General features: G+C 41.5%; 1 protein-coding gene across 1 annotated transcript in view; it reads right to left on the bottom strand.

The window, feature by feature from the left end:
* Positions 1–27,450, bottom strand: part of LOC121382120 — a 29,114-nt gene extending 1,664 nt beyond the window's left edge. The window contains exons 1-3 of the mRNA XM_041511624.1: positions 25,946–27,450; positions 23,581–24,979; positions 209–508 (exon numbers count right to left, since the gene is read on the bottom strand). Of these exons, the coding sequence (XP_041367558.1) occupies positions 209–508; positions 23,581–24,979; positions 25,946–26,257 (2,011 nt within the window). The 5' untranslated portion in view covers positions 26,258–27,450. The remainder of the gene's footprint in view (positions 1–208; positions 509–23,580; positions 24,980–25,945) is intronic.
* Between the last annotated feature and the right edge of the window lie 232 nt (positions 27,451–27,682).

The raw sequence follows: 27,682 nt of genomic DNA, 5'->3' as shown, positions 1-27,682 counted from the left end.
AAATTGCCGCAGATCACCACAAATTGTAACTTTAAACCCTTCAGTTGCGTATGCACAGTATGGTATAAAAGGAAAATAATATTTGTTTTTTAAAACTTGCTAGGCACTGTGTGGGGACAGGAGAAAAAACCCGAATCCACAAAGGGGTATCGATCCTACGACCTATGGTATCTCAGAGTGAATATTTCAAGCATTACAATGTGCTCACCACATATAACTGAAAAGTCCTCGTCGTGTGAACATTTGATGGTCTTGGATTGCGGTGACACGGCTGCACAGCGGGCTGTCCTCAAACAAGTCGTGTTTAACGACCAGAACATGCCAGAACCAGCGCCGAAGTAGGCGCTTCCGGCGGAAATGCCACCCACGAATCCAAGATGGCGGCATATTGTGGAGGCTTCCACGTGACCGAGTCTCTTGTCACAAAGCGTTCCCCACTGTCCGTCGTGGAAGATTTCCACTCTCCCTTCATTGTTATTTTTCCCTTCGACCAACGTCAGTAACGGTTCTGAAATGTAAGAAAATAATATTTTAATTATTTGAACCTATAATACAGTTAGGCTATATTAAAAACAATTATGACTGTGCCAATAACTATAGTCCATCCCACAGAGAATGCCTTTTTTCATACTTTGGAATTTACTACAAGTTATTTATTCCTGAGCAGACTTTTTAATTATTATTTCCAAAACACTTTTATTTTTCTTCTTACGTCAAACAAAACTGAACTTATTTACAACACAAAAAAAACAAAAAAACAAAAAACAAAAAAAAAAAATCTCCCCCCCCCCCCCCCCCCCCCCCCCCAAACAAATAACATCCCAACAACAACTACAACAAAACCTCCCACACACACGTAGTAGCAAATACTATTGTGTCATGACACACTTTACTCCGAGAAACACTGAAAGCGATATGGGGCATGCTTCTTGCTGTTCCAGAAACAACTTCCTGTCCAGTGCATGTGAAACTGTCTGTTGCACTTCCGGTGCAGACCAGGTGCACTTAGTGCACGGGCGATTAGCCAGCCTTGGTGTTTACCGCTGAAAGAAGGCGCATGTCTTATCTTACTTTTACACACCAATTAGCCATCTTCTCACACATCCTAAACTCGTTTTGTTTGTTTATCAACGAAATAAGAAATAATGCACTGCGCGGACTAAGGTTCGTAAGAACCGCAGTTAAGACGTGGAGGGGGGGGGGGGGGGGCTGAACCCCCCCCTACACACACACTTTGAGACCCAAAACATTTACCTTTTTTGCGGGGTCCTACTATTATATAATAAAAAAAGTGTAATGCCCCCTCACTATATAGCGTGTGCACCCTAACTATAGCGTATGTCCACCCCCATCCTTCGATCCTATTTGCCTGGGTTCCGTGTTTTAGCACCTAATATAAGTACAAATGCAGATAACAAAATTCAACACCACTGCTACCAATATAATCGTGTAAACGTTTACTAGGGATACATACATTAAACTGACATTAATATAGGCCTACACAAAAGTAAGTTTGTTATTAACTCAATTTCACCACTGTGACGGTGGGTGATTGTTAATAGTAGCAGTAGTAGTAGTAGTAGTAACAGTAGTAGTAGTAGTAGTAGTAGTAGTAGTAGTACTAGTAGTGTAGTGATAATAATAGCAGTAGTAGTAGTACTAGTAGTATAGTGATAATAATAACAGTAGTAGTAGTAGTAGTGGTAGAGTAGTAGTAGTAGTAGTAGTAATACCAGTAGTAGTAGTAGTAATAGTAGTAGTAGTAGTAGTAGTAGTATAGTAATAGCAATAGCAGTTTGTAATAGTAGTAGTAGTAGTTGTAATAGTAGTAGCAGTCGTAATAGTAGTAATAATAACAGTAGTAGTAGTAGTAGTAGTGGTGGTGGTGGTTGGAATAGTAGTAGTAGTAGTAGTAGTAGTAGTATAGTAATAATAATAATAGCAGTTTGTAATAGTAGTAGGGGAGAGTGGGGCAAAATGGCCCCCTCTGGTAATATCCCCCCCCCCCCCCCCCCCCGCCCCCTTGAAATCCCAGCCATCCAGTGCTGCCATCGTTTTGACAAGCATAGTACTTATACCTCTGCACAACAGCAGTCAGTAACAATATGGCGGCGGTGGCTGTACATGCTCATTCCTGTACAGTCTGAGATGACATATTCCATCCACACCTGATCTATCGGTAGGTATCTGAAGAAAGTGTGTTTGTAGTGACACCCTATACTCACAAGTTTGAATGTTATTGCATGCTTCTTTGGTAGAAATCAGTGACCAAAAATGACAGCTTAAACTTCCTACCCGATTTGTAAAATTTCCCATGTGGCCATGTTTGTATCAAAATCGTAGGTGGGGCAAAATGGCCCACTTTTGCTGGGGCAAAATGGCCTAGGGGGCCATTTGACCCCACGCCGTCCATCTCTTGTCGCAAACATTTGTAAGTTGCTAGGTTGGCCTAAATATAATTATAAATTATAAACAAGACCTATTATAGTGATCGCATTTTGCCAACCCACTGACATATGTGCATAATCATGTTTCTTGATGTCATCATCACCTTATCTCTTGGCTATCTGATCTATGGCATAAGAACATTGTTAATTCTGCTGTGTGTTATATGACAATCACCTCATTTCAAAATATTTTTTAAAACAGACTACAGTTGTATTCGCAGAGAGGACAAGGAACTTTTGACCAGGGTGGTCTTAGCCGTCAGAGCACAGGTTGATTTGTAGGCTACCATGAGAGGACAAGGACATTCTGATCTCGATGTTATCATTTTGTAATTGATGTTCCATGTAGCGGTGTGTGTGTGTGTGTGTGTGTGGTGGTGGTGGTGGTGGGGAGGGGGGGGGTTGCAATGTTGTTTCCTAAAAGGTTTGTATTAGTATGTACTGTGTGTTCATTTTAGGATAAAACTTGTTTTTAAAATTAGAATTATATTTGCAGTTTGTTCCTTGACCAGTAGGCTACTCACAATGTTTTATCATGAATGGGCCATTTTGCCCCACTGGTGTGGGCCATTTTGCCCCATGGGGTGGGCAAAATGGCCCAGCAGGCAATTTTTTTTCTTGCTTATCAACAGTTGATGGTTAATTTTGGCTCTATTCTCCAAGGGTCATTATATTTATTAGTGAACAAAGATTACAAAACACACTGACCCGAGTTCATACAGTTCATCATGATGGAACATTTTTATTCAAAGCTTAAGGTGGCCATTTTGCCCCACTCTCCCCTAGTAGTAGTTGTAATAGTAGTAGCAGTAGCAGTGGTGGTGGTAGGAATAGTAGTAGTAGTAGTAGTAGTAGTAGTAGTAGTAGTAGTAGTAGTAGTAGTAGTAGTAGTAGTAGTAGTAGTAGTAGTAGTAGTAGAAGTAGAAGTAATAGTACTAATAGTTTAAGTCGTAGTAGTTAGTAGCAGCAGCCACAGTAATTTACGGAATGTCTATCATAAACATGGACCTCCATCTCAAGTTAAAAGTTAAAAGTTTTGACTGAGCACAATCGGTCCCAAGAACGATATAAATGCATTCCTATCCCAGCGGAAATCATATTTGTGGCATGTCGTTAGTTCCTGCAGCAATGCGCATGCCTTTCGCTATCTCGCGCATGGCACGCGCAGTCAGTGCGAACGATTCGGCATTGATGGCGATCTGGCGTTCCAGACGATTACAAATGAGATATCAACATGCCACACAGAACGACATCCACGTTTTTAAAGTGGCAATAAAACGTCCGAGAAAGCCGGAAGGTGGGTCGTGGTGTATTCACTGCAGGTGTCAGACTGAAAACATAGGCTATCCACGGAAAACGACCCAGCCTTACAAAACAAATGAAAGAAAGAAAGAAAGAAATGTTTTATTTAACGACGCACTCAACACATTTTATTTACGGTTATATGGCGTCAGACATATGGTTAAGGACCACACAGATTTTGAGAGGAAACCCGCTGTCGCCACTATATGGGCTACTCTTCCGATTAGCAGCAAGGGATCTTTTATTTGCGCTTCCCACAGGCAGGATAGCACAAACCATGGCCTTTGTTGAACCAGTTATGGATCACTGGTCGGTGCAAGTGGTTTACACCTACCCACTGAGCCTTGCGGAGCACTCACTCAGGGTTTGGAGTCGGTATCTGGATTAAAAATCCCATGCCTCGACTGGGATCCGAACCCAGTACCTACCAGCCTGTAGACCGATGGCCTACCACGACGCCACCGAGGCCGGTCTACAAAACAAATGAATACTGTATAACAAAAGAAATGCAATAATATTTGAATTGTCTGTCTGTCTCTGTCTCTCTGTCTCTCTGTGGATATGTATGTGTATGTGTATATATACGCATGTCTCTCTCTCTCTCTCTCTCTCTCTCTCTCTCTCTCTCTCTCTCTCTCTCTCTCTCTCTCTCTCTCTCTCTCTCTCTCTCTCTCTCTCTCTCTCTCTCTGGATATGGATGTATGTATGGATGTATGTATGCATGTATGTATGTGTATGTGTATAGATAAATATGATATTGTCAAAATGGGTCTGCAATGTTCAAAAGACATTGATACTTTTAATAGATACAAAAACTAATGGGGTTCAACAATAAGTTTAAATAAATTAAAAAACACTAAATTACTATTCGCTTTTTTAGTATTCTAATCATTGTTCATTGTCCAATTTCTAAACAGATGCATATGAGGGTTCCAGCCAGTGCACCACGACTGGTATACCAAAGGCCGTGGAATGTGCTATCCTGTCTGTGGGATGGTGCATGTAAAAGATTCCTTGCTACTAATGGTAAAATGTAGCGGGTTTCCACTCTAAGACTATATATCAAAATTACCATATGTTTGACATCCAATAGCCGATAATTAATAAGCAATATGCTCTAGCGGTGTCGTTAAACAAAACACGTTTTTAAATTAATTAATTAGTTTATTTTATCTACACCTGCTAAAGGGTATGTGGCGCCCCTAAGTGAGATTCCAAATTGGCGCCCATTAGTAACTTTTGATAAGCTAATGTTAATATATCCCTTCCAAATCTATGCAGTGATAAATTGCAGGTGGGTACTGTTAATAGTGTTGATAACTTGATAGTGTCTGCCTAAATCAAAAGAGAAACAGCTTTTATTGATAACTGATGCAATTTGATGATTTATGAGCACGATTCTCAGATCTTCCACTCTCACCCCTGACCGCACTTTGTAATATAAATTCGAGAAAACTAATTTATTACGCTTCAAATGCCACTGGTTCCAATAAACATTTACCCCTATATCACTCCAAGTGTGCTACATTTGATAAAAATTAATTATAATGTATACGTGCAGTATACACATTCCTCTTCTCCACACGTAGGGTCAGTTACCGTGAAAACAGGTTTTGTCGCGGGAAACGGACGCATAAAATATACTAATATGATTTTTTAGGTTGGACTATACCAAATAAAATCCCATAGACGACCATGTTAACATCCTGTGCTTAAAAACACTATATGCACTATATCAACCAAACTATGACCCATAAATATCAGTACTACAACCCCTACCTCAAAGTATTAACTGCAGAAAATGGTACCTTTCAAGGCTCATTTTCGGTATAACCAGATGTTTCTACAACACCCCTAGGTACCCCATACATGTTCCTAGCACAAGGCTACTTGACACAGTGGTACTAGATCAAACAAAATTGCTTACAGTTTTTACCCAGATGAAACTTTTTTTTTTTTACAACCAACACACTCAATTTATAACCAATCACAGGACTTGTGGCGTTAACTTCTTTACCAAACGTTCGGTGCACCTGCACCTCGAACTTTGACCCAGCCGGAAATTAATTGGTTTAGTGCTACCTATAATGCATCCGGTTTCCTTGCGATGGAAAACAACTCGTTTCTCCCTGCAGACTGGATTACTGGTGTTGCTTTTTAACGAGAAGAAGAAGTATACTGTACAAGGGCTGTTATCCATGTGCGTGGCTTTTTGGTTATTGCGTCCGATATCAGCATTCCGCGCCCGCACCACACCCGCTTAGCGTGCCAAAAAATTAAGGGGGGGGGGGGGGGGGTCTTGGTGTACTTCCTGGCGGTTCACAAATGCCGGAACAGAACCGCTGTTCCATAAACTCTCTTCATTTAATTCCACCACGTGTCTTCATTTTTTTTATCATTTTATTACACCGATAATGTGTGATATCTTATCAAAGTCATAGCTTGCTTCCCATAACCATTACATTCGCATCTGATGGCTGCCGTTTCTATTTGCGTTATTAAAACGGTTGTTCCCTTCGTCTTAAAAAAAAACTTCTAAAGAATAAATCAATTAAATACAAGTACGGCTGAACTTAACCGCCATTAAAGAGCCACGGTAATGATGGTCATGATGATGATGATGATGATGTAACTTATTTTAATGATTCTAGCAGACTCTTTTTCCAAAAAGGTTATGCAACAAGATGGAAGAGAGGTTGACTCGATCCCCATCCCCTAGAATCTTCACTTATCATATACTAGACCCAACTCCCTGCATACATTTCTTCACGCGTGCCTGGGCCCGTGCTTATAAAACGTTTAGAGTCCATTCTCAATCTCAAATGACGTCACGCTCATGCAATTTGTATGGCGTTGCCATGACGTTACTGTCTCAGACTCTATTGGAGTCTCGAGTCTAGTCTCTAAACGTTTTATAAGCACCAGGCCAGGCCTGCTCTAGACTCGAGACTCTAATAGAGTCTGAGACACTAATGTCATGACAACGCCATACAAATGGTATGCGTGTGACGTCATTACAGATTGAGTCTGGACTCTAAAAGTTTTATAAGCACGGGCCCTGGTATGCATTACCCAAATACCATTATTCCGCGCTAAGCAAATCAACCTAACGGGGAAGCGGGTTCTTACACATTGTTACTTTCACCAAAGCTGCGTTTGATTGTGACCTAGATTGCAGATAGCATTCAAAGGAAATCGGAGAATGGCGAGTCACGGACACCCCCCCCCCCCCCCCCCCCATGTCAGTTATGTTCTGAACAATAAAAGAAACGTGAATAGTAATTTAGTTTTCCTTAATTTATTATAATTTATTCAGTTTGATTCCTGTTAGCTTTTGTGTTTATTAAAATAATTAATTATCTTGCGAACATTTTAGGAACATTGTTTTACCGAATTAATTTTGTCATAAAATAGTATTGGCGTTTCTTTCGTATAGTATACATTTTAAATACTTAAGTATGAACAAAACGTTTGTTTAGTTTAACGACACCACTAGAGCACACTGATTTATTAATCACCAGCTATTGGATGTCAAACATTTGGTAATTTTGACATGTTGTCTTAGAGAGGAAACCCGCTACATTTTTCCATTAGTAGTAAGGGATCTTTTATATGTAACCATTACACAGACAGGATTTCACATACCACGGCCTCTGATATACCAGTTGTGGTGAAAGTATGAACAAACGCTAACCCGCAAAATATGTCATAATATACTGGGCTACTCTGATAATCATCTTCAATTGATTTTTGTTTCCGTGACCTATTTTGTTTTCCATGGTTAAATGCCAGAAACCCATTTCTTCTGGCCATAGAAGCGTAAAAGGTTCCTGGTATCTTATTTATGGCTCATTATATATAGCTCGTACTTAGCTTACGTATACCTAGCTACATGTTATATAAACACATGACTCAATTGAGCGCACGGCCGAGAAAATAAATAAACTCATTGGCAGGCTGGCACAGAACACCCTTGGCTTGTGTCTACAATTTACCGGCGCGATGGCACCATGAACCTTTTAACACAACAGTGGACCCTAATCAAAATAAGCAATTTCAGCGGCCTAGTTTTGCACACACACATAATGTAGATCAGCATGAGTGTTATGAAAATATGACCAAACCAGATTTGAAATCTGTGTTACCATTTTGTCAGATTTACATTAGACATAATAAAGGATAAATACGACAAGGCGGCCAAGTCTTTGTTGGGTATCTCGCGAAGGATGTCAAAAGTAATGAGGTCAGTCCAAATTTAAGGTGCCCCCCCCCCCCCCCCCCCCCACCCCACCCCACAGACACACACACATCCCCAGTAATTTCCGTCGGAACTGACATAAAAGAAAAGTAAAAACTGTTTTAGAAATAACAAAGTTCCATTTTTTACGTACAATTTGTAAAATCATTGCTCAAGATATTATAAATAAACAGCAATATTGACCCATTGTGGAGAATGTCGTCTTCTGCTCATGGAGTTTGAAATGCTATTTTCTCGATTTGGCATATAATATGGAGTATCGTAGGATAAGGATAAATAAATAAATGAATAAATTAATTTCAAACACCTATACACTCGGATGAATCACTCGTTGAACATAGGGCCCATTGGGCTATTTCTCGTTCCAACCAGTGCACTACGACTGGTATATCAAAGACCGTGGTATGCACAACCCTGTCTGTAGGATGGTGCATATAAAAGAACCCTTGCTGCTAATCGAAGAGAGTAGCCCATGAAGTGGCGACAGCGAGTTTCCTCTCTCAGTATCTGTGTGGTCCGTAACCATATGTCTAACGCCACATAACTGTAAATAAAATGTATTTATTGTGTGTAAATAAAATGTGTTGAGTACGTCCTTCCGTCCTTCCTTCCTTTCTTCCACTCTAGATTTGAGTTGGCACTGAAATGCAAACTCCTTCAGTAGTCAGTAATTCAATGGTAACCGGCCTAGGTGGTGTTGTGGTTAACCCATCGGACATAAGGCTGGTAGGTATGGGTTCGCAGCCCGTTATCGGCTCCCACTCATATCGAGTTTTAACAACTCAGTGGATAGGTGTAAGACCAGTACAGCCTCTTCTCTCTCACTAACCACTAACAACTAACCCACTGTCCTGGACAGACACCTAAGTTGACATTCAGTAGCCGATGATTAATAATAATGATCAATGTGCTCTAGCGGTGTCGATAAACAAAACAAACTAAACATTCAATAAGTGGTGTCGTTAAACAAAAAAACTACTAAACAAAACTCAGATTATATGTAAAATTACCAAATGATTGACATTCAATAGCCGATGGGTAATAAATCAATGTGCTCTAGTGGTGTCGTTAAGCAAAACAAACTTTTATCTATCAACCCTGTATCAAATATAATATTTATCCTATGCAATTTGATGGAAACGTTTATTTATACGGATAGTTGTTTTTTTCCTGAAAATGTTTTGTGAGTTGGTATGGGTTTAGGAAGGAAGGAAACGTTTTATTTAACTACGCGTCGGACATATGGTTAATGACCACACAGATATTGAGAGAGGAAACCCGCTATCACCACTTCATGGGCTACTCTTTTCGACGGGAATCGATCCTAGATCGATCGCGCATCATCAGGCGAGCGCTATACCACTGAGCTACATCCCGCCCGCAGTATGGGTTTAAAATCTAATATGTTGTGATATGAATTGCAACATTAGTGGGCGGGCCATAGCCCAGTGGTACAGCGCTCGCTCGATGCGCGGTCGGTGTGGGATCGATCCCTGTCAGTGGGTCCATTGGGCTATTTCTCGTTCCAGCCAGTGCACCACGACTGGTATACCAAACGCCGTGGTATGTACTACCCTGTCTGTGGGATGGTGCATTTTAAAGATCCATTGCTGCTAATCGAAAAGAGTAGCCCGTGAAGTGGCGACAGCGGGTTTCCTCTTTCAGTGTCTGTGTGGTCCTTAACTATATATCTGAAGCCATATAACCGTAAATAAAATGTGTTGAATGCGTCGTTAAATAAACCATTTCCTCCCTTCCTTCCATCCCTCAGACAGGATAGTACATACCATGACCTTTGCTACACCAGTTGTGGAGCACTGGCTGGAACGAGAAATAGCCCAATGGGTCATAGTCTTAAGAAATATTATTCGTTATAGAGTTACATTTCAATTCACCGGTTCCCTTTTGACGCAAACGGACTACACTAGCAAATTGGCGGTGAATTTATGTCGTACACTGTTGAGATAATTTTTGTTTTGAAACATCTCACCTCGCCTGATTTCCCACGGCATAAACAATTTGTGATTTAATACCAACACACATTTTCCCTTTTAACATTTGCTCTCTTGTCTAATCATCCACGAGTTGCGTTTTGCTTGTTTTTTCTGTTAACAAAAAAAAAAAAAAAAAAAAAAAAAAAAAAAAAATCCTATTTCCAGGTAATAGGAAGGTCACTAAACTATGACGTAGCGCCGACAACCGAAGATGAATGGAGAGTAAAAAAAAAAAAAAGAGTTCCCATCTTCCTACTTTCGTTAACGGCATTTCCTTACGTCGCATCTAATGGTGTTTGCGCCTTGCTCATAAAGTCATATATAATTTCACAAACTACTATTTCTAGGTACTTGTCTGTTAAAAGATATAGCAGAAGAAAGAACACAGCAAATGTGGTGCCAAGTTTTGCTTTCGACATCAGCTCAAAGAAATTGCAAGTCAGCGCCTTATCGTTTTCGGCTAAAATCCCGTGTGTTTTATCAATCGACTGTGGAGAGCGGTTTGCGTGGGGGAATGAATATCAGCGACAAAGAAAAACAACTGCGTGCAAAGTGATGCACGTAAAACCTACGATACACGGTGACGGTCTACAAATCTTCAAAGTGTCTGTTCAATTCATTGCAAAGGATATTGTAGTTTAGGTCGAAAACAAAAGCAAACAAGCAAAACAAAAATAATCATACATTCATCAAAACACAACATGTTACCAAAATTGCTCTAACTTCTTGTAGCATTCTTCTCCGAGTTTCCGTTATTTAAACTGACAATGTTATTACACAGTTGTATCATATGTGACTTAAAGGAACATTCCTGAGTTGGCTGCAATCTTGTAAGATGTTATCTACTAATAAAATATTTCTACGATTAAACGATTAATATTTTCTTGTTTAGAATATTAGTGGCTGTATATTAAACGTGTTTCTGATCGTTCTAATATTTGTACTAGGTTAATTTTTCATTTTATTTCCTAAAAATATTTTTTGGTACGTACGAAATTATTTGAAGACAAAATCCAGTTTGGGCTTCTTACAAATATTAAGACGACCAGAAACCCACTGAATATACAGACACTGATATTCTAAACAAGAAAATATATTTAATATGCAAGTTTAATCGTAGGAATATTGTATTAGTCGGAAACATCTTACAATGCAGCAAACTCAGGAATGTCCCTTTAAAGAAAGAAATAAAGAAAGAAAGAAGTGTTTTATTTAACGACGCACTCAACACATTTTATTTACGGTTATATGGCGTCAGACACATGGTTGAGTACCACACAGATTTTGAGAGGAAACCCGCTGTCGCCACTTCATGGGCTACTCTTTCCGATTAGCAGCAAGGGATCTTTTATTTGCGCTTCCCACAGGCAGGATAGCACACACCATGGCCTTTGTTGAACCAGTTATGGATCACTGGTCGGTGCAAGTGGTTTACACCTACCCATTGAGCCTTGCGGAACACTCACTCGGGGTTTGGAGTCGGTATCTGGATTAAAAATCCCATGCCTCGACTGGGATCCGAACCCAGTACCTACCAGCCTGTAGGCAGATGGCCTAACCACGACGCCACCGAGGCCGGTCATATGTGACTTATTGCACTTTTAGTTTGGACTGGCCCACGGCCCTCTAGTTAATGACTACCAAGGAAGGAGATCTTTTATTTACGGTTATACGGCGTCAGAAATATGGTTAAGAACCACAGATATTGAAAGAGGAAACCCGCTGTCGCCACTTCATGGGCTACTCTTTTCGATTAGCAACAATTTTACATGCACCATCCCAGTCAGGATAGTACATACCACGGCCTTTGTTACACCACTTGTGGAGCACTGGCTGGAACGAGAAATAGCCCAATGGGTCCACCGACGGGGATCGATCCTAGAACGCTTTACCACTGGGCTACGTCCTGCCCAATAATTACTACCAGTTACATAGGCACGCTTAGCATTTCGTAATACCCAGTCTAGCTGATAGATATATCAGGGACTGGCATTGAACAGAAAGAAGGTATAAGAACTGTACAGAACTTCACATACATTGTTTTCGCTCCCTATTTATTGCACGAGTTTATTTTGCGCAAGAATATATACCACCAGACCGTGTAGCATTCGAATGGTATGTTCTTTCGCAACATAAACGAGTACATACCTTCTTTTAGGTTTTACAAAAACGGTTTTTAATTTAACGTCATAATAACTCTTTGTTAAATCTATGATCAAAACTCCTTTCATGAATTCATTTAACGTTAAGAATAATACTCTGCGGCAGCCTTGTGTGATGTTTCAAATACGATATGACGTCATTTGTAAATCATATATGACATCAGTAAATAATAAGCGCTAACTTCAGTAAAAAAGAAAAAGGGAATTCCGCATTTAAAAGTTCCGGTCCAGATCGCACATGTGAGCGATACAAAATATATTTATTACACGGCTTCAAAATGCCTTTATCACTATAGTAAGATTGAATAGGTATGTAATAAATTGAGTTATCAAAGGATTTATGTAAAAAAAAACCCACCTTTATATCGGGTGGCCCGTAAAAAAAAAAATCCCACAAAATGTTATTTTTATTTTCTTCAAGTAATGGGACATTCTCATATTTTCTTTACATCTCATTGACAATTTAGGTTACATTCAAAGACAGTTTTAGTAAAACTGACATCTACTGGCTGGAAGCCACTGGAATTTCTATGTAAGAGATTACATGTGTTATTACATATATTACACGCTGAAACGTTGACTCATTTCTGAACCTGTCTTCTGCACTCCTGCCAAATTACTTGGAAACATAACCACTTAAGGACGAAAAAAAATAAAGTTTTTTTTGTTGTTGTCCTACTCTAAAGTTTTGTTTTGTTTAACGACACCACTAGAACACATTGATTTATTTATCATCGACTATTGGATGTCAAACAGTTGGTAATTTCGACATATAGTCTTAGAGAGGAAACCCGCTATATTTTGTTTTTAGTAGCAAGACACCTTTTATATGCACCATCCCGCAAACAGGAGAGCACATACCACGGCCTTTGATATAACAGTTGTGGTGCACTGGCTGGAAACATAAATAGCCCAATGGGCCCCAGACGGGAATCGATCCGAGACCGACCTCGCATCAAGCAAGCGATTTACCCCTTGGCTACGTCCCGTCCCGCCCCTTACTCAATATAAATAAAGATTTTTAAAAATGGCTTGTGACTCCCCCCCCCCCCCCCAAACACACACACACTAGGGACTGCCCTTCCCAGTGGCGTAGGAAGGTGCCAAAAAGTGTGTATGTGGTGTGTGTGTGTGGGGGGGGGGGTCACACTTTTATATTTACACACTTAACACACTGTTATAAAGCAAATATAAAGCAAAATATCTGAAAAGTGGGGGCACATGCCCCCCGACCCCCCTTGACCCCCCCCCCGCTTCCTACGCCAGTGCTCCCCTTGGGGCTGTATCCCCCACTCCAGATATCGTTCCTATGGGCTTGTATGGCATTGGAGCTTTAAAATACATACATATATGTTTTTTATGATTAAAAGAGACACAGTAATGGCATAATGTATTCGCCATGTCGGCTTACACCCAAGATGTATATTATAACTAATATGCATATACACATGCTGCAGAACTAAATCTTGAGAGTAATAAGATCTCTAGTGAGATAAAAACAATATCACTCTTGCCGAGCATGCCATTTTTATGGCCCCATGTCCTGTTTTCGTCACGGTCATGACAGACGACTGCCAGTTGGAACACATTAGATACGCATGGTAAACGTGACTACCTTTATAACTTGTTTATATCCTGGAAGAGAAGGCACATTCAGCGAAATTATACGGAAGCCCAGAATAAAATATCCCCTTTTTTATGTATATTAAGAAATAGATGTCTGGCAAGAATTATTAGCCGGAACAGCTGAAATCCGCTTGTTAGAACTATTTTTATATTACCAGGAAGGCGTTCGTTTCTAACAGCGTTGTTAAAATGTTGTTGCTAAGGTTATTGAGATATTGGATGGAATGTTAAACGTTTATTCACCTAAATATATATACAATGAAACTCCTCTAAACCGGACACTCTAGGAACCAAGTAAAAAGCTAGGCTTTAAGAGGTATCTGGTTTAGTGAGGTTCTCTCCTACACAAATATTTAAAAATGGACCACGGAAAAAAAACGTCCGGTTTTGAGGGAATTCCGGTTTACATAGGGTCCGGTTTTGAGAGGTTTCACTGTATATAAAAATAATCAGACAGACGGACAGACAGACACAAACATATACAGACAGTCAGACATACACGGACGGACGGACATACATAGACAGACACAAACATATACAGACAGTCAGACATACACGGACGGACATACATAGACAGACAGACACAAACATATACAGACAGTCAGACATACACGGACGGACGGACATACACAAACATATACAGAGTCAGACATACACGGACTGACGGACATACATAGACAGACAGACACAAACATATACAGACAGTCAGACATACACGGACGGACGGACATACATAGACAGACAGACACAAACATATAGACAGTCAGACATACACGGACGGACAGACATACAGACAGAGTACTAGATAAATAATTTAGAAATGATGACAATAAAGAAAGAAATGTTTTATTTAACGACGCACTCAACACATTTTATTTACGGTTATATGGCGTCAGACATATGGTTAAGGACCACACAGATTTTGAGAGGAAACCCGCTGTCGCCACTTCATGGGCTACTCTTTCTGATTAGCAGCAAGAGATCTTTTATTTGCGCTTCCCACAGGCAGGATAGCACCAACCATGGCCTTTGTTGAACCAGTTATGGATCACTGGTCGGTGCAAGTGGTTTACACCTACCCATTTAGCCTTGCGGAGCACTCACTCAGGGTTTGGAGTCGGTATCTGGATTAAAAATCCCATGCCTCGACTGGGATCCGAACCCAGTACCTACCAGCTTGTTGACCGATGGCCTAACCACGACGCCACCGAGGCCGGTTGATGACAATAAAGATGATGGTTATGACGAAGGTACTAATGATCACGGTGATTTAATTTCGTGGTAAATGGTAGCGGCAACGGAATACCACCACACGGACAACTATTGTAGCAGCAAGAGATCTTTTATAAGCTGGTCTTGAGAGTGGCAGTCCTACTGGCGGTACAGGAAGGATGACACATCCATGTTATAGGTATATTAGGGAGTGGCGGTCCTATAGGCGGTGCAGGAAGGAAGACACCGTCTTACAGGTCTACTAGGGAGTGGCGGTCCTCCTATAGGCGGTGCAGGAAGGAAGACACACCATCTTACATGTCTACTAGGGAGTGGCGGTCCTCCTATAGGCGGTACAGGAAGGATAACAGACCCATGTTACAGGTCTATTAGGGAGTGGCGGTCCTCCTATTGGCGATGCAGGAAGCACGATACACCATGTTACAGATCTACTAGGGAGTGGCGGTCCTCCTATAGGCGGTACAGGAAGGATAACAGACCCATGTTACAGGTCTATTAGGGAGTGGCGGTCCTCCTATTGGCGATGCAGGAAGCACGATACACCATGTTACAGATCTACTAGGGAGTGGCGGTCCTCCTATAGGCGGTACAGGAAGGATAACAGACCCATGTTACAGGTCTATTAGGGAGTGGCGGTCCTCCTATTGGCGATGCAGGAAGCACGATACACCATGTTACAGATCTACTAGGGAGTGGCGGTCCTCCTATAGGCTGTACAGGAAGGATAACACACCCATGTTACAGGTCTATTAGGGAGTGGCGGTCCTCCTATTGACGATGCAGGAAGCACGACACACCATGTTACAGATCTACTAGGGAGTGGCGGTCCTCCTATAGGCGATGCAGTACGGGCGACACATGTTACAGATCTACTAGGGAGTGGCGGTCCTCCTATAGGCGATGCAGTACGGGCGACACATGTTACAGATCTACTAGGGAGTGGCGGTCCTCCTATAGGCGGTGCAGGAAGGAAGACACCATCTTACAGATCTACTAGGGAGTGGCGGTCCTCCTATAGGCGATGCAGTACGGGCGACACATGTTACAGATCTACTAGGGAGTGGCGGTCCTCCTATAGGCGATGCAGTACGGGCGACACATGTTACAGATCTACTAGGGAGTGGCGGTCCTCCTATAGGCGATGCAGTACGGGCGACACATGTTACAGATCTACTAGGGAGTGGCGGTCCTCCTATAGGCGGTGCAGGAAGGAAGACACCATCTTACAGATCTACTAGGGAGTTGCAGTCCTCTTACAGGCGGTGCAGGAAGGATGAGACATCACGTTACAGACCTATTAGGGAGTGGCCGTCCTCCTAAGGACCAACACCCGATAGTGGATCATGGAAGCAAACACGACTTTGCCTAACATCCTTTTGACTCTGTCTTGTGCAGATATACTATTTTGATCATGGAATACGGTTTCAGATCATAAGAACTTTCTCACAGGCAGGATGGAACAGACAACAACCTTTGATATGCATGTAGGCTAGTTGTATGTGGCTCACAGAGTATATAACAGCATATAAAATACTACAGAAAGGAAGGAAATGTTTTATTTAGCGACGCACTCAATACATTTTATTTACGGTTACATGGCGTCAGACATATGGTTAAGGACCACACAGATATTAAGAGAGGAAACCCGCTGTCGCCACTTCATGGGCTACTTTTTACGATTAGCAGCAAGGGATATTTTATATGCACCATCCCATAGACACGATAGCACATACCACGGCATTTGATATACCAGTCGTGGTGCACTGGCTGGAACGAGAACTAGCCCAATGGGCCCACTGACGGGGATCGATCCTAGACCGACTGCGCATCAAGCGAACGTTTTACCACTGGGCTACGCCCCGCCCCTAACTGGAAGTGTTTGATTATTCTTGTGGTAAAGCGCCCACCAGATGTGCGATCGGTGTGGGATCGATCCCCGTCGGTGGGCCCATTGGGCTATTTCTCATTCCAGCCAGTGCACCACGACTGGTATATCAAAGGTCGTGATATGTGCTATCCTATCTGTGGGATGGTGCATATGAAAGCTCCCTTGCTACTAATGAAAACACGTAGCGGGTTTCCTGTCTAAGATATCTATGTCAAAATTACCAAATGTTTGACATCCAATAGCCGATGATTAATAAACCAATGTGCTCTAGTGGTGTCGTTAAACAAAACAAACTTTAACAATTTATTATTATTCTTGTTCCGTACAAAAATTGTCATCCTAATTTTGTTAGAATCCCGCACAGGTTTCAAGTACAATTGTATCTGGTACAATGACTCCAGTTCAAATTAAAGTACAGCAATCTACTGGCCAGATAAAACAACATTTTATAACAAGTACAGTGACATATCTCACCAATGGCAGGCGTGGTCTTATTTAATGCGACATTCAAAGTTCGAACTTTGACCTGGTGAGATGCTATTAGGTAAGCCGCTACTTATACTTTCCAAATGATCATAGCGACCGTTGATTATCACTGTTTAGATGCAATATGAAGGTGCAAATACACCACCTAACAGTCTTGACCTACCTGTTAGACCATTGCACGCTTGAGACCGGTTCACCGTTATTTTCTATAGGTTTAATTTTGATTGAATACAGTTATATAGTCCCTATCGACTGGTCAGTGATTCCCACCAGCACTAACAGAGAAGATCAAACTACTGCGGAATATAACTGCATGTGTTTAGCATGTGTTTGGGCCCATGTGTTAGAGGTATGTTTAACATATGCGAAACCTTTAAGTTGTAAAAAGTCACCATTTCAATAATTTCGTAAGAAGTTACGATAGAACTGCAAGTTGGTATCCCAGTCCCAGGTCCACGAATGGTATATCGCAGGCCGTAGTACGTACTCTCCTGATAGCGAAACATAATACAGTTTAAAATGTTAAAGATTGTTTTGTTCAATGACACCACTAGAGCCGGTACATACATGTATTTCTATTAGTTCAGGTCAGGTCATCATGATGTTTTGACGTGCACATTCAGAACAAGCTGTTGTAGCACACGCCTGTCATGGATGCAAAAAAAAAAGAAATGTTTTATTTAACGACGCACTCAACACATTTTATTTACGGTTATATGGCGTCAGACATATGGTTAAGGACCACACAAATTCTAAGAGGAAACCCGCTGTCGCCACTACATGGGCTACTCTTCCGATTAGCAGCAAGGGATCTTTTATTTGCGCTTCCCACAGGCAGGATAGCACAAACCATGGCCTTTGTTGAACCAGTTATGGATCACTGGTCGGTGCAAGTGGTTTACACCTACCCATTGAGCCTTGCGGAGCACTCACTCAGGGTTTGGAGTCGGTATCTGGATTAAAAATCCCATGCCTCGACTGGGATCCGAACCCAGTACCTACCAGCCTGTAGACCGATGATCTGCCACGACGCCACCGAGGCCGGTATCATGGATGCAAGTGCCGACTTTCACCGGCTCCTTCGTCTAGGGCAGAACTATTTCTATTAGCAGCGAGGGATCTTTTATACACACTTCTTGACAGGCCAGGTCATGTCAGGTCATAGGGCTTTACGTGCACATCCAGAGTAAGCAGTTGTAGCGCACGCCTGTCCTGGGCACAAGAGGTGGCCTCGGCCGGCTCCTCCGTCCAGGACAGAAAAGGTGGGGGAGGGGGAATGGAGGGACCGCCTGCACTGGCAGGTGCAAGGGAGCACCAGCAGCCCGACCGTGGTCGGTAGCAGGGGGAGGCGGGGGGTGATGGTGCTATTGAATTTGGAATGGAGCAAAGTATTATGCCAAAGAGAAAAGGTGCGCAATTTGGGTTGAGGAAATTGGGCGCAATTTTGAACGGTCGCCAAAAAGAAAGTTTCAGAGCTAATATAGGTTTTGACATTAGTGAATGACAGGCCGGTCAGCACGCACCTGATAAATCGGTCATGGGGTACTGGTTGGGACGACAAAAAGCAATCGCCATCAGGAGTAAGAATTAAAACAAAAGTATGCTGTATAATTAAAGGGACATTCCCGTGTTTGCTGCATTGTAAGATGTTTCCGACTAATAAAATGTTTCTACGATTAAACATACATATTAAATATATTTTCTTGTTTAGAATATTAGTGTTTGTATATTCAATGTGTTTCTGGTCGTCTTAATATTTGTAAGAAGCCCAAACTGGATTTTGTCTTCAAATAATTTCATACGTACGAATAAAATTATATTTTTGGAAATAAAATGAAATTTAACCTAGTACAAATATTAGTTCTATCAGAAACACGTTTAATATACAGCCACTAATATGTTATGCAGAAAAATATATCTGATATGTAATTACAATCGTTAAAAAGTCTTTGTTAGTCGATAACATCTTAAACATTGCAGCAAAGTCAGGAATGTCCCTTTAAATACGTTGTATCACCATAATACTAGCACTGTAAAGTTTGTTTTATTTAACGACGCCACTAGAGCACATTGATTTTTTATCTTATCATCGGCTATTAGACGTCAAACATATGGTCATTCTGACACTGTTTTTTAGAGGAAACCCGCTGTCACCACATAGGCTACTCTTTTACGACAGGTAGCAAGGGATCTTTTGTTTACGCTTCCCACAGGCAGGATAGCACAAACCATGGCCTTTGTTGAACCAGTTATGGATCACTGGTCGGTGAAAGTGGTTTACACCTACCCATTGAGCCTTGCGGAGCACTCACTCAGGGTTTGGAGTCGGTATCTGGATTAAAAATCCCATGCCTCGACTGGGATCCGAACCCAGTACCTACCAGCCTGTAGACCGATGGCCTAACCAAGACGCCACCGAGGCCGGTACTAGCACTGTAATAATATATAGGCTGAACTCGACAACACATTTTTTTATGATTGTATGTGTAGCCAAATATCCGTGCTTTTGTTGATGTGAGTTGTCTTAGAATCATTTTTGAGTTTGAACTGTAAAATATACGTTGTATCATCCTAATGCTACTTTAAAATGGGTTGGACTTAAACAGAAAACGTTTATATTGTATGTACAGCCAAATTACGTGGTTGGTGACGTATCGGATCCCTACAAACTGCCAGGCGGGATCCAAGAGAAAGAATTTAAAACTTTCCCGGAGATGGCAACCAGGTCGCCATCCACCCTGGGGATCTACGGGGAATCGGGCAGGTCCTTGTCATCACTTCGCGTCGGGACGGCTTGTATAGACAGGGGATCCTCCACAACGAGATGGACAACTACACCGTTCACAGGATCATCAAGATCATCGCCGGCGCTCAGTACCTCCCATTGGCGAAATGCCTATGGGCTCACGACTTCAGGAAGTTGGTGCCCCACTTCAATGAGGACTACATCATCTCTTCCCCGTAGACGCCAACCTTATCTAGGACAGGTATCCTCCTTTTTGGGCTTAGTTGGACTTTAAACAATTTTTGGTTGAGCTTCAAAATTTGTATGTTTATTTTTTTTATAAATAGTCCAACACACTTCTCTTGGGCGCCCGTTCAATCGCTCAAATCACCTTAAAACCTTTTCGGCCGAGCAGTCAAACTTATTTTTGGGTTTAAATTTCTAGTCCGGACATGATTTTAGGTGCAGTTATTCTCCGTAGACTTAGGTTTTTCCATGTAGAACCGAAGGAATCGAAATTCAGCCAATCAGAGCACGGCCCATATTCGGTGTCTACTATTCTATACTAAATACTTGTATTCCAAATTCTGTCCACCTCAAACTCCCCCCCCCCCCCCCCCTCTTGTCCTAGACTTAGTCACTGGCGAAGTCAGAGATTAAGCCCATGACAGGCGTGCGTGAAGCTTTCGTGGCATGTATGCACGTTAAAACTTACCAACAACAACAGCCAAATTGTCTGTTTGTTCCGGATGTTCCGGATGCATTAATACAAATGTTGCCGATCATGTAGTAAACTGCGAGAAAATGCGGTCTCTTAGGTCAAAACATAACTCCCAATAATGCTAACCACTTGAATCATCCCACCGCATGCGAATCATATTCTCGGAAATAGCATCCTACATGCGCTGTGGGATAAGTAAAATGATCCAAGGAACCCTGGCTTTGACATTGCCAATGGTCTGACATACTAGAATAAAATAAAACCACATTTTGTCTTCTGTCTCAAACCATCTCATACAGCACACGGTGACCTGCACTAAAAACCTCATGTTTTAAGAGGTCACCATAAATTCCTTTCTAGTAATCTAATACAGGAAAAAATACGCAGCCATCTGTGTTAAGAAGGCACCCTACTATGTCCGCCAATTATCTAGTTAGTACAAATTGGCCGGTAATAAGTAAGTAGGTATTTGTTTCATGTAGCCACCTTACTATAATTCTTTATCGTCTAAGATAAGTACAATTCTGACTTGTATTTAGCAACCGTCAAAACGCGTTCTTATACTCCTTTAGGTCGCGACTTCACTTAATCTGCAGAGACGCACATTTTACGGAAAAAAATATAGAGCGATTTCCGCCTGCAAACTTGGAACATGAGTCCAAGACAGTCCTGCTTGAACCGTCAGTAAGCACGTGTCAAATGACTGATTGATAACGTATGTATCAGTTTCCACCGAGCAAGCACTTTTTGTGGGGAATGGGTAGGAGGCTGTTTTACGTTTACTACCAATGTATATCACGGAAACGTTCTTACCTGATTAACCAATGCCTATCGACTGGTATACTATTTACCGTGGTATGTGCTATCCTGTCCATTGTAAAGTACATATAAAAGACCACGTGCTATTAATGGGGAAATGTAGACTACTTGTTAGAATTAAAGTCTGTTTGCACCGAAAGGAACCGATGAATTTGCATATAACTCTATAATGAATACCACCACGACTGGCATATTAAAGGCCGTGGTATATACTACCCTGTCTGTGGGATGGTGCATATAAAAGATCCCTTGCTGCTAATCGAAAAGAGTAGCCCATATAGTAGCAAGAGTGGGTTTCCTCTCTCAATATCTGTGTGGTCCTTAACCATATGTCCGACGTCATATAACCGTAAATAAAATGTGTTGAGTGCGTCGTTAAAGAAAACATATCCTTCCTATTATGAATAAACGGCGGGACATAGCCCAATCGACCCCCGTCGGTGAGCCCATTGGGCTAATTCTCGTTCCAGCCAGCGACTGGTATAACAAAGGCCGTGGTATGTGCTATCTTGTCTGTGGGAGCATTGTAAATAAAAAGTCCTGTTATGTCTGATGGAACAGCTAAGATAAAGCAACTGCGCACCAAGTTCTACCGTTAGTCTCTGTGTACTGCATTATTGATTACCAGTAATAATTCAAGTGAACGTGCCTACCTTGGCTATTCCAGCTATATGTCTTCACCCCTATATTAAAAAATGAGCTTTAATCTATACATTCTAATGGTAATTCGTCAAGAAACTTTCCTATTTACAATGACGTAATGATTTTAGTAAAAAAATTTGTAGAGTTGGTATGGATTTAAAAGTTAATACCAGTAATATGTTTTAAATCACCATCAGCTCTCCTTTTGACGCAAACCAAATCAATTACACGCTTGACATCCAACAGCTGGTGATTAATTAAGCAACCAATCTAATTAAAATTAGCTCCACTATTACACGTGGATCTAACAGCAGCCAGTTGTAGCTCATGTCCACCAATCAAAACCTTACTTGCAGAATCATGCCAGTGATTTGAAAATAATTATTCTGAGGGTATACGATATGTTTCATGTGAATTACGCATGCCTTATTTAGACCAGTAGAACTAATTTTAATCGGATTGCCAACAACACTGCGTAGTCTCCAATGTCCAGGTAACATTTCCTCTGTAAATAATAATTTAAATATTGACCAATTTCTCTTCGCCTTTTATAATGTTATTTGGGAGCATACAAATTCTAAAAATATCGGGCGAGTCTATTTTAGTGGCCGCAGTACTGCGAACCATACCAATACGTACGGGATGGGTTATCAGTCTTCAATTTTACATTAAAAATTATTTATTTATTTATAAAAAAACCCAAAGAACAAACTAAACCAGTCTTCAGTTTTACATTAAAAATTATTTATTTTATAAAATAAAACATGTTTGAAGGCATTCGTAATTCACGCGAAACATGTCGTATACCCTCAGGATAATTCGGAATGTTTTCAAATTATTTTTAAATCACTGGCATGATTCTGCAAGTAAGGTTTTGATTGGTGGACATGAGCTCCAACTGGCTGCTGTTAGATCCACATGTAATAGTGGAGCTAATTTTAATTAGATCGGTGGACATGAGCTCCAACTGGCTGCTGTTAGATCCACATGTAATAGCGGAGCTAATTTTAATTAGATCGGTGGACATGAGCTCCAACTGGCTGCTGTTAGATCCACATGTAATAGTGGAGCTAATTTTAATTAGATCGGTGGACATGAGCTCCAACTGGCTGCTGTTAGATCCACATGTAATAGTGGAGCTAATTTTAATTAGATCGGTGGACATGAGCTCCAACTAGCTGCTGTTAGATCCACATATAATAGTGGAGCTAATTTTAATTAGATTGTTAAGCAACGTGCTCTAATGTTGTTTAAAAAAAACACCTTTAACTTCTTACCTGGCTCTGCCACTAAGCGTGTCAAGGCCGGCATTATCCTCTTCAGCTTGGTGTTGGTTTCGTAGATGAATTGCAATATCTCCTTGTTGGTCATGTCCTGGGTGTATTGCCGGTTCTTCCTAGAGTGAGCAGACGATGTCCTCGGCACCTGGTTGAAGGCGCCGTGCTGACTGTTCACATTCTCCATCCGCCCGTAGTTGGAAGGCAGCTTGTTGCGCAGCTTCCTCATCTCCGTCAGCATCAAGTTGGCCACATCCATCGACTTGTTGAGTTGGGTCTCCACAAACTGGACATTGTGGAATATGTAAGGAATCCATCCCGTGTTGGAAGCGACAGTTTCGGTCAAGTGGAACGTTGCTCGTGTGGTGTTCGCTATTTTCATCAGCGACAGCTCATCAGCGAGGGTTCCTGCGAAAGGATACGACTGGTCGTCGTTAAACAATTCCCCGAGTCGCGACACCTCAGTCCTGAGCGAGTCTATGGAGGCCACGATTGACACTGAGCTCATCTGGGCGAGCTCCGTGAGAAGTTCCAACAGCTGAGATCCATTCTTCGAAAAATGGGCAATTCCCCTGAGAACACTCTCGGAAACATTGCATCGCCCAGAGGTACCGCCGTGACCGAATGTCGACCCGACAGGCCGAGGTTTTCTTCCGCCACTTTGCTGAGAAGCCACAACCGAATCTGAACCTCCTTCCTTTAGCTGTGTCTCGAATCCTTCGGAGTAGGAATTCTCAACACGCTTTTCGGAAGTTTCCGAAAAGGACGATTCGCTGGACTCGGAGAATATCTCCACTATGTCCGTGCGGAGTTTCTTCTGCTGGTAGGCCACGTTGTCCGTGTTCTCTATGATCCTCTCCAGCATGCTGCTCGTGTGCCTGAAGAAGCTGATGGACTGCACCACGTTGGACGTCATGTTTTCTAACGCGTGGTACAGCATCTCGTTGTCCATGAAGGACGATGTCTTACCTTGATCACAGTTGCACGACGCTACACTTTCGCGATTTACTGACACGTTTGAAAGACTCTCCAGGACTATCTCTGTTTGATTCTCCAGCCTGGAGAATTTAACGTCCAATTTGTCTTCAAGAGATGATATTTTCTCGCTGCAGTTGCTCACAGAGGCAGAAATATGGTCTTTGACCATCGCCTCTGTTAGTAAACTCTCAACGTCGCCTGCGTCGACGCCGCCGGCATTGTTTTCTAGATTAGAATTCACATCCTTTATAGACTGTTTTAGTTCCTCAGTCTTTTCTTCAAAGTTATTGTTCACGTAAAGTATGTTCTGCTCCAAGCCTTGGAACATGCGCGCGTTCGATTCTTTCATGGAAGTAACGTCACGACCTAGAATACTCACAGCCAGCTTTAAGGCTCTCGAATCAGCACTCACATGACCTACCTAAAACAAAAAAGAGCACATTAATTTACGAATCATCGGCTATTAGATTTGGTAATTGGATTTGGTAATTTCGACATATAGTCTTAGAGAGGAAACCCGCTATATTATTCTATTCGTAGCAAGGGATCTTTTATATGCACACTCCCACAAACAGGATAGCAAATACCACAGCCTTTGATATACCAGTCGTGGTGCACTGGATAGAGCGAGAAATAGCCAAACGGAGATCGATCCCAGACCGACTGCGCATCAAGCGAGCACTTTACCACTGGGCTATGTCCCGCCCCTACCTAAAAAAAACCCATAACAAATACATAATTATTTTAGCCAAAGATTCACAAATGCCATCTACATACACGAAGGATTGCCATTAACTTATGCTGAGAAGAATCACCACTAAATCACCACAACCACCTACCAACTCTCTACCGCTGTCTTTTGAATGTATTGTTGTTGTTTTTTCATCTTATATTCCCGTTGTCAAACCACGTGTTTTAAATCAATTTTCCCCCCGCAACTATGGATAAATAGACAACCAGACAGAGGGCGCAAATCAAGAAAGACAATCAGTTTAGGAGAATTAAAATGCCACATTCCAAACCGGGTAGAATATTGATCCAAGAGGTAAGGCTGTGCTACGTCCAGGAGAAAACCCAGAGCTGAAGACGGAAGTACTGGGCCACTGGTACTCTTCAAAAAACCATATCATGCAAAAATATAAAACTTTAAAAGACAGCTGTAATAGCTTACGAAATAGAAGAAAATACCAGTTTTTAAATTTTAAATTTGTAAAATGTAGGCCTGAATACAGGATTTGCCTAATAACTACATGATGCTTTTTGTTTTTTTAATTAGTTTTTTTTATCAAAATACCATAATTAATACATTAACTCATTTGACACGTCATTATCACTTTCTGCCTCAGCAGGGTGGAATAGTAGTAATAAACAAACATTTTTTATTTACCTGGGCGCCAACTCGTTCTAATATCCCGGTTGTACTTTGAATCTTCGTGGATACACTGCGAAACTGTCGTATGTTGTAGAACTGCAGTCCGTTGATGGCTCTCTCCATGGTGGTCAGTCTGGTGCTGAGCGTATCAAACTTGTGGTCAACGATTCGAAGAATTGAGCTGAGGACATTGTTTTCAAATTGTTTGTCCTCATCCACCAGCGAGTTGGTCATTGTCGATGAAGTGGTGAAGGGTGAGGTTTGGCCCCTGGTTCCTGTCAGCAGTATCACACACAGGATAAATTGTTGAGCAATTTGTTTGAGCATTGTAACTGTTGGACGTGCTTTAAAATGGAATTAAAGCAGTACAAACTGATTATTATATTTCTGGATGATTCCCAATAATAATAATAATATATAAACAAAATAATAATAAAAATAGAATTAAGTATGAATGTCTATATTTAAGACTTCATTTCTTTACCAAGATGACAGACAATTCTGTACATGAGGTTTTCATACACCGTCGATACCAGCGATAGCACTGAATTTCTCCAAAAGTTAATTTATCTTTATCGCGTGCTATCATATATATTGCACTTCTGAGGGTCCATTACGATCCGGACGCAGCGAGTTCGCGATACGCTTGACCGCGAGTAGACTGAAACCACCCGCCTGTTCAAGTGCGTCGAGGTAGATGCAGGTGTGCGGATCATTCAGTGTGTGTTCGGTTTGGTTCATACTTTTTAATAACGGTTATAAATCCGTGTTGTGTAACACTCCTGGGAAGACATCCATTGCGCAGGCGCCCGGTTCCCCGTTGTCAAAGGAACACACGGTACGGTCACAGCGATGGTCTGTCTTCATTCAAGAAAGCTATCCAAGACTAATTAACTCTTCTTCGTTCCAGGATACAGCTGCCATTCACGTGCAATGAAAATGTTTGGCGGTAATAAAAACGTCAGGAAAATAAAACTCACTTTAACTGCACAGTGGTTGTTTTTAAACGTTTTGCGATATATCTTACACAGTTTCTCGCCATTTCTGCAATTCCTGTTATCTATTTCGTATTCTCCAATTATTCCATAACACTTTTTTAAAAGACAAAAAGCATTAAAACAGCCTTTTTATGTGATCTGGTTTAGAAAAGCATATATTGTGTTGAAATCTTATTAACAAGCCATTGATGCTTCCCGACGTCTCGTCTATCAGGGCCGACTTTGAATTCTCGCTCCCACTTTTCACATCTACAAAAAAATAAATAAATAGCAAGAAAAATTCCTTTAAGAACAATTTATAACGAAGATCGTCTTTCATGGGTTAACGGTCTGACGTTTCTCTTTGTAAAATCAGCATGTCTTAGCTTAGCGATGTGATTCACTCAGTATTCTCTTTTAGAGCTTCAAAACACAGCCTTGTGCACGAACTGCATTGCGCGAACCGCACTCTTAGCCAGAACCGAAGTAGCAGACGTGAAAATCTCTGCGCGCGCTGCAGTCCAATACTGAACGCAAAGCAGACGTGAAAAAAAAAACAAACTTTGCCCCGAAAGCCTTCCTGGTGAGACCGGTAGGTAACAGAAAGAGTATGAAACGTGAGAGACACTGCTGCCATCGTTGTGATAATACTTACCCTCCCACTGCCGTTCTCTTCCGGAATACTTTTGCCAGCTGTTTGAAACAGACGTGGGTCACCGCGAGATTTAACACGAGATCTTCCCTCTTCCTCTCTTCCCACCAAGCACTGTTTGAC

This window comes from Gigantopelta aegis, chromosome 9 (genome assembly GCF_016097555.1).
Source record: "Gigantopelta aegis isolate Gae_Host chromosome 9, Gae_host_genome, whole genome shotgun sequence".
NCBI lineage: Eukaryota > Metazoa > Mollusca > Gastropoda > Neomphalida > Peltospiridae > Gigantopelta > Gigantopelta aegis.
Note: the sequence above shows the minus strand (reverse complement) of the source record. Positions and strands in the feature narration are given on the sequence as shown.